Here is an 8,810-nt window from a genome sequence, read left to right as displayed (position 1 = left end):
ATCTGTAAAGTAGGTGTCTTTTCATGTCCAGGAAATGACTGACCTTGGGGACCGGGGCTTTTTCACCAGCTTGAGTTCTGGAGAGCTGACTGCTCCCAAGGCTTGTTGCTTTTTTCTGAAAAAAGAAAAAAGAAAATATTAGCTTCGATGGGGGAAGATACCTTAACAGTGTGGTCAAGCGTAAATTTTTCTATCAATACAAATATCTTTTCAAGCAAAATTCAGACTAATATACTCAATGCTAAGCACACAAAAAGTGAAACAAGTTTTTAATTTGTTATATCTTAGCCTGAAGACTATATAAATATTAAAAAGAAAGAGTGCATTGAGTAAATTGCAATTGTTCAATAGTCAATGGTTTTGGAAAACTGCCGAACTCCTCACATGGCCAGGTGCCATTTTCCACTGCCATGCATTCCCAGAACAGCATCACTCAGTGGGACAGGGTGCGTTCTTTCTCTCTTACCCTGAGCGCTGCAGAGCAGGCGTTAGCACAGTCTGCAGAGGGTGACTCAGCAGCAAGGATCAAAGATGCAATCCTATGTCTAAGAAACTTATCTTAGGGAAATAATAGTACAAGAGCAAAAGCCTTTTTTTTTTCACAGATATTCATCACAGTATTCTGACTTCAAAAAGCAAAAAACAATATAGGTAATAATGAATGTTTATTGAGTCCTTTATTACCTATACTGTTTTTTGCTTTTTGAAGTTAGAATACAATGATGCATAATAATAAATGTTTATTGAGTTCTTGGGCTTCCCTGATAGCTCAGTTGGTAAAGAATCTGCCTACAATGCAGGAGACCCCGGTTCGATGCCTGGGTCAGGAAGATCCGCTGGAGAAGGGAAAGGCTACCCACTCCAGTATTCTGGCCTGGAGATCCCATGGACTGTATAGTCCATGGGGTCTCAAAGAGTCAGACACAACTGAGCGGCTTTCACTTCATTTTCACTGCACATTGAGTTCTTACTCAATGTGTATCAGGTAATTGTTCCATCAGAATAACTAAATTATAGATAATAATAAAATAATGCTCTAATAATACAATATATTACAGTACTATTGTAAGTGCTCTAAGCATCATGTGTAACGTGTATAACATCATATAACATGATAAATATGTAACATGTATCATGTATAACAAGTTAGTTAATCTTAAAATTACACAATATAAGGCTGTTACTATTGTTATCCCCATTTTATGGGTAAGGAGATGGAGGAATGGGGTGAGTATATAACTTGGCCATGGTCACAGCTTGTAAAAAGCAAAATGTCTATTTCAGACCTTATTCTCTCACCTACCTACACTGCCTCCCACATAAGAGGTCATGCTATGAACAGCTACAGGATAAAATGTCATGTGGTTGTTTAAAGATCATGTTTAGAAGAACACTGCGTTAAATGAAAATATTTAACTTATATTTTACATAAAGAAAAGCCACATTATAAAGTAACATGCATAGTATGATCTCTGAAGTTCATGTGGGGTTATTTTCTGATAGTGGGGTTAAGCGTTCTTTTTTTTTTTTTTTGTATTTTCTTATATAACTTCTTGGAGAAGGCAATGGCACCCCACTCCAGTGTTCTTGCCTGGAGAATTCCATGGACAGAGGAGCCTGGTGGGCTGCAGTCCATGGGGTCACTAAGAGTCAGACACGACTGAGCGACTTCACTTTCACTTTTTACTTTCATGCATTGGAGAAGGAAATGGCAACTCACTCCAGTGTTCTTGCCTGGAGAATCCCAGGGACGGGGGAGCCTGGTGGGCTGCCGTCTATGGGGTCGCACAGAGTCGGACACGACTGAAGCGACTTAGCAGTGGCAGTGGCATATAACTACTTAAGTGACAAATGGATAATAAACAAGGGGGGAAGATAAAATATACAGTTGCTTTCTCCACAAGGACTTGATATCTTGTATCTTTTACTTATGAATTTTACTTATGTATTTCAGAGAAGCAAGCATATAAAGTTTATAATGCAACATGGTGAGATTATGATACAGTATGTATAAAACATGAAGCATGTACTATAAGCATTGAATACATAGGAGGGGTTATCATGCCGATTAGGTGATATATAACACTGTAAAGAGTTACATTTCCACTTACACACAACTTTGGACACTTTTTGAAAAATATGTAATTGAGAAGAATTTGGTTGAATTCTTTAACATTTAGAAGATATTCAGCAAAATTTATATTGCTTAATTTTGTGAAACTGTCTGCCACAATTTGAGCTGAAGTTTGAGCTGAAGCCTTGTTTCCCTTCAGGGCAAATACTGTCTTAGCAAGTAGAAAAGATGAAACTCAGCTTGCTGTCCTCAAAGTCCAATGGTCACGTGTCCACTGGTTGGCCATTCTCAGAGTCCTGCAGGGTGCCCACTGAATAAACAGGGTGGACACGTTTTAATGGGTGTCTGAGGGTCTTCAGAGGCCTCTGCAGGGGCCCCAGACTCCAAAGTATCAACTGTAAACTAAGTAGTCTCTCCCAAGCATTCATGCACTACCATCAACCAGAGGAAGAAAAAAATCCTAGATAAATGTGATAGAAATTAAAGAGGGCTTCCCTGGTGGCTCAGATGGTTAAGAATCTGCCTGCAATGCAGGAGACCTGGGTTTGATCCCTGGGTGGAGATGATCCCCTGGAGAAGAGAATGGCTACCAAATTCCAATATTTTTGCCTGGAGAATACCATGGACAGAGGAGCCAAGCAGCTTCTGATAATCATAGTGCATAACATGGATTCCGTGTAAGGGGTTGGATATAAGAAATGAAGACAAGCATATAGCATTGGGGTTATTCATTATACTTGCATTTTCCATTTCAACCTCCTCATTTCCAGTGAGGAGACTGAAGCCTGGCAAAGTCCAATCACTGTCCACTGCTCCAGCTATTAACTTGTGGTCCCAGCTGTAATCAGGGAAGGTCATGTTGCAATCCTGCACTAACTGCAGCTTCAATTCTTACATCAGAATGCACATACCAGACCCAGACTTATCTGTAAATGAATTCTACTCCACCCGTTAGCTAAGATTTGCCCAAAAAAATTAAAAACTTTTGGCTGAGTTACAAAACCATTAAGTTAAAAATAACTTGATACACATGCCTTTTTTTTTTTTTATAAATTTAACATACATAATGATTTTTATTTTACCTGTGTATAAAATTAACGTTTACTTTAAAAGGTAATTTTAAAATTATTATTAAATTCAGTATCTTTTAACTCAACTGAGGATGGGTATCTCAGCTTTCCTGTGGGTATGACCTTGCTTTGTTCTTTGAGACAACTGAATTACCTAGTTTACAAAGGACCAATTTAGTTTAGCTGAAACAGGAGTAGAATTTGTAAAAAATGATCTTCCATTATGTAATATTTATAGAGCTCTTAACAATGTCAGGCACTTGAAACACAGCACAAAAGCTTAGATATGCACACATATACCACAGCACAAACCCCTTATTCTCAGATTTGTATTGTTACACATTGTTTTCACTGTGAACCACACATACATGACGTGGTTCTCTCTTCAGCTGTATTTGACTTCATGCATCCCTTTAATCCGGGCTTCCCTTGTAGCTCATTTGGTAAAGAATCTGTCTGCAATGCAGGAGACCCAGGTTCGATTCCTGGGTCAGGAAGACCCCTCTGGAGAAGGAAACAGCAACCCACTCCAGTATTCTTGCCTGGAGAAGCCCACGGACAGAGGAGCCTGGTGGGCTACAGTCCATGGGGTCGCAAGTGTTGGATACAACTTATCGACTAAACTACCCATCACCACCATCCCTTTACTCACTGGACATTTACTGAACCCTGGCTAGAAGCCTGGTCCTACTGTAGGCAGTGGTGATATAATGACCAATTGAACAAAACAGGTATTACTCCTGTACTGCTTACATTCCAGTAAGAGGACTTGGACTCTAAATAAGTCAATAAAAATCAAGATGGTTTCAAAGAGTGAAGAGTGTTGTAAAGATAATAAAACAGGGTCATGTAACAGAGAGTAACTGGCTAAGGGTTCCTTAGACAGGATAGACAAAGAAGTGACATTTGACTGAGATCTGGTATAAATAAATCAAGCATAAAGTGCGGCACGGGGGAAGGGAGGCATTCGAGGTGGATAGGGCGGCATGGATAAGGGTCCTGGGCTGGGTTTAGCAAGCTGGAGGAACAGAGGGAAGTTGCTGCCGATGAAGCAAGGTGGGCACCAGCAAGCATGGAACAAGATGATACAGGATGCTGAATCAAGATGCTGAGTCCGAAGCGATGGGTTCATGACAGACCCACAGTCAGGTGGGCTGGGACCACCAGTTTCTTGCAGGCCTTGGCTGGCTTCCTGCCTTCTCTGGGTACCTACCATCTAGTCCTTGGGAGTCTTTCTTGTCTCCACGGGAAAAGTTCTCAAAGTCCCTTGGCTTCACGTCAGCGTGAACTTAACTTGTGCAGTCTTCCTCATCCTCACCCCCTCTCTCCCCCCAACCATGAACATCAGTCCTTAGAAATTGCAGTCTGGCCTGGACACGTTTCTCACCCAGCTAGGTCTGCACATTCACAGCTCTGACAGGGCTGGGTCTACCCCTGGATAGAATGGAATTCATTTACTCACAGTAAGGGAAAACTCGCAACAAGCTCACTCTTGTAGGATTCTGCCTTTGTCTTCACACACAGACACGCTCTGGTCTCTACATGATTAAGCTGTTACGTGAGAACACCGGTACCAGGACAATTCAAAGTTTGAGTTCAACTAATTTTTCTTCGAGGCCACTGAACAGATTCTCCCTTGCCATTCAACCTCATTCCTTCTAACATTTACGAGCACGTCTCTGTTTTACTTAAGTTTTATAGAAAGGAAATGGTCAGGAATGGTCTGCCCCTCGTCTAAGGCTGAGTCACCCTTCCTGGCAGGCCTCAGTCTTAAAAACAGTTGACAGAAGTGTCACCATCCATGCCAGATCTGCCTCTACTGGACTCTGACTCCAGGTCATCAGGTCCGGTCCATTTATAGGGAATTTGTGTGATTTTTTCCTGCTCAGGTGCAGACTCCTGAGAAGACATAGACCCTGTTTCCACGGACCATGAATCCACACCTTCTGCTAGAAGCTGCCTCTCCCATCTCGAAAGAAGTTCAGAGTCTGCCGGCCAGGAGACCCATACAATGGGCACCTTGTCTTGAGCAGACAAGATGGATAAAGAACGCACAGATTACATCCATCCTATCCGCTGTTGCAGGAGGACATGAAAGGAATTAACGGCATGCCTTTCTTGGATGTCTGTTGTGGTTCATAACAAAAGTTTTTATTGAATGAATCAGAACTCAAGTCTCAAAATAAGAATTCAAGTTTTCAAAGTAACAATGAAATTCCGAGAGCCAGGCAAAGCTGCTGTGTCACTATCTTCTAAAATCTCAGGAAAGGCCCCTTAAGTGAGGCCTCATGCCAGCCTGAGACCTGATGGCTCTACACAGAAAAGTGCCGAATCCTCTAGAATAATGGTCCTGCTCTTTGATACATGTGGCAGGAAAATCCTGGCTGCAACCAAATGCCAACGATGAGACCTTGGTCAAGTTTATGAGCACTATTAAACACTCACTTTCTCACCTGAGCAATGAAAATAATCCTATTTGTATCTCAGAGAGAGACTGAGAGGACTGTATGAAATGAAGTGTGGCCTGAAGTCTGTGGCTCACAGGTTAGAAATTCCTGCTCTGGGGGAGAGAGAGGCCCAAGGCCTTGAACCAGTGGCACTGGGACAGACTCATCAACCCAGGGCAACCCCTGTGCATCTAATTTTAACTCATAATGGGTCTTAGTGGCTGCTGAGAATTTTTTTTGAGCTTTGTTATCTATATAATACATGTGCTTAGTCACTCAGTCATGTCCGACTCTTTGCAACCCCATAGACTGCAGCCCTCCAGGCTCCTCTGTCCATGGAGATTCTCCAGGCAAGAATACTGGAGTGGGTTACCATGCTCTCCTTCAAGGGATCTTCCAAACCCAGGGATCGAACTCAGGTCTCCCACATCATAGGCGGATTTTCTATCACCTGAGCCACCAGGGAAGCCCATTTATATAATAGAAGAATAGTTTTTTCATTGAAAAGAAAGTGATTTTTTTTTTTTAAGGACTGGTCATGATTCTATTACCTGGAAACAATTTGATCCATTTGAGATTTGCTTTTAAGCTTTGTTAGGTTGAACAAGAACAGCCTTCAGAGCAGAACTAATTTTTTTCAATACAGTGAGTACTGTACCCAGCGATTCTGACTGGTGAGAACATGTCCTGTGACTGTTCTCTGTGACAGGAACTCTGGAGATGATACGAAATTATACATACAATGCATCTAAGCCCACACTCAGAGATACTGTGATTACTCAATAACTGCTGTGCACGGTAAGTCACTTCAGGTGTGTCTGACTTTTTGTGACCCCATGGACTAGCCCACCAGGCCCCTCTGGCCATGGGATTCTCCAGGCCAAGAATACTGAAGTGGGTTGTCATGCCCTCCTCCAGGGGATCTTCCCGACCCAGGGACTGAACTCATGTCTCTTAAGTCTCCTGCATTGTAGGCGGGTTCTTTACCACTAGCGCCACCTGGGAAGCCCAATAACTGCTAGCTGAGGGGAACCTGGGATCACTTCCGGGGTCAATGCTGAAAGGCTTCCGTGATGAGTGTGGCCTTCCAGAGCCAGAGCAGCAGGTCCTGGTGCTCGTGCGTCAGCTGTGACAGATGCCGGCCCCTCTGGACCTCGCTCCCCTAGGCCTCACACGGTGTGTGAGTGTGTGTGTGGGAGGGTGATCCAGCGTCATCAAGATCCGCAGGAATAAACATGATCTCAGTGTTTCTGGGAGTGGCAAGCCTCCTTCTGAGGTACTACAGGGTGTCAGGACAGGATATGGGATAGGCGATTTTAACAGCCTTTGCGGCACATTTCAATATTAGTAAAATACCTGCAGAACACTCAAGCGCATTGCTAAATGAACAAAGAAGCAAGTCAGTGACCAGGCGTATAAATGAGAAAACTGTCACAACTCAAATCCCTTCACAGTAAAAGAAGGAACTTCAGTTTGTAAGCTGGGCCACAGCCTCCTGGCAAACACAGGTTTGTTTCCCTTTTACACTGATGACAGTCTTATGTAAGTAAATTGAGATTAAAAAGGAAGGAGTGTTTCTGCCTTAAATAACTAAAGAAAACCCTAGACCACTATATGCTACAGCGGTTTCCAGATGCTGGACACCAGTCAGCAAGGACGGGGTCCCCCAGAGAGGGAAAACAAACCAGGGATGCCCTGTGATTGCCACCGTCTACTGCCCACGGAGTTTCCAGCTGTTGGATTATGCGGTGGCTGTCTGTCTGTCTGGGCTGAGGAGATGAAGTTGGGAGTTCAAAGGTCAAGGGAAGGGCACCAGAGAGGGGAGGTGCAAAAGTTAGCTCCAGAGATGTGCATGTGAAGAGAGCCTGAATGTGGGGAAAGAAGACCCAGAAGGAAGAAGCAGAGACAATATCAAAGGGTTTCCCGGGAGCCAGGACCAGGATGTGTTGCCAGCAGTCAGAACCACTGGGTAGGGAATGAAGAAGAAAAAGGCTCCTCCTCTAAAAGCTGCTCTGGTCCAGCCAAACAAAGGTTAAAAGCAAACCCCAAAGTGTCAAAGTGATCAAAGTGTCTCCAGTAACTTAACTATGTTCCAAAACCAAGCTCCAGAAAACTTAAAGCAACAGTAACAAAAAACACTTGCACAATATAAAAATCACATCTGTTTGTTATCTAATAAAAAATTACAAGGCATGCCTAGAAGCAGAAAAATGCAACTTTGGGCTTTTCCATACACAGGAAAACTATAACGTGCAAGAAGCATAGTATCTTGATTGCAGGGCTGGCTACGTGAATCTACAGGTAATAAAATGGCATAGAATATATATAAGTTTCCTAGTCTTCATATCATATTATAGTTGTAGACCACGTAACCAGTGGGGAAACGAGGTGAACGGTATGTCGCACCAGCTGTATTATCTTTGCAACTTTCTGGCAATCTATAATTATTTCAAAATAAAAAGCTTTCTAAAAGTATGTTTAGGAGAAAAATAGCAAATATCTTAATAAAACTACCCAGGGACTTCCCTAGCGATTCAGTGCTTAAGACCCTGCACTTCCATTGCAGGGGACATGGGTTCCATTCCTGGTCAGAGAACTAAGATTTCACACGGCCAAAAAAAAAAAAAGTATGAGATGAAAAACACACTGCAATTAAAAACTGATGAGACACTGCAGAAGAAAAGATTAGTGAACTTGGAGACATGGCAATAGAAATAACCCAAAATGAAACAGAGAGTGAAGGGCTAGAGGACAGACAACAGAGCATCGCTGAGTTGTGGGGCAATCCCATGCCGCTAATACATGCACAGCCACAGCCTCCAAAGAATAGAGAGATGAGGAGACAAAACAAAATACTTGAAGAAATAATGGTCAAACATTTCCAAACTGCATGAAAATATAAACTCACAAGAAGCTCAACAAATACCTATTAAGAGTGATGAGTTGGGTATGAAGGAGCAAGCTGGGTTTTAGACTCCCATCCCCCAAAGATTCAAGAGATAATGGAGTCAACCCATGGGTGACAGCTTTTCCTCTGCCCCAGCTAAGTCATGGTGCCATCCACCGCTGTGAAGGTGTCACAGAGTTCCAGTGATTCTCCTCTCCACCCCAAAGGTGAGAAGGGAGCTTGTCTACCTTTCCACCAAAGTAACAGCCCTCAAGAGGAAGCAGACTAGGGATTCTTCAGCTTGCAACAATCTCTTAAGTAACAGATCGGAT

At 42.8% G+C, this 8,810-nt stretch overlaps 1 protein-coding gene across 4 annotated transcripts in view; it reads right to left on the bottom strand.

Annotated features, from left to right (window-relative positions):
* CAST (calpastatin) overlaps nucleotides 1-8,810 on the bottom strand; it is a 188,348-nt gene that overhangs the window by 94,325 nt on the left and 85,213 nt on the right. For all 4 annotated transcript variants that reach the window (XM_010831956.1, XM_010831953.1, XM_010831955.1 and 1 more), the window contains exon 3: nucleotides 44-115. Coding sequence is in view for 3 of the 4 variants with exons in the window: in XM_010831953.1 (XP_010830255.1) it covers nucleotides 44-115 (72 nt within the window). In the remaining variant the exon portion in view is untranslated. The remainder of the gene's footprint in view (nucleotides 1-43; nucleotides 116-8,810) is intronic.

This window comes from Bison bison, unplaced genomic scaffold, assembly GCF_000754665.1.
Source record: "Bison bison bison isolate TAMUID 2011002044 unplaced genomic scaffold, Bison_UMD1.0 scf7180017864533, whole genome shotgun sequence".
Lineage (NCBI taxonomy): Eukaryota > Metazoa > Chordata > Mammalia > Artiodactyla > Bovidae > Bison > Bison bison.
The sequence above is the reverse complement of the archived record's forward strand: the minus strand, read 5'-3'. Positions and strand labels throughout refer to the sequence as shown.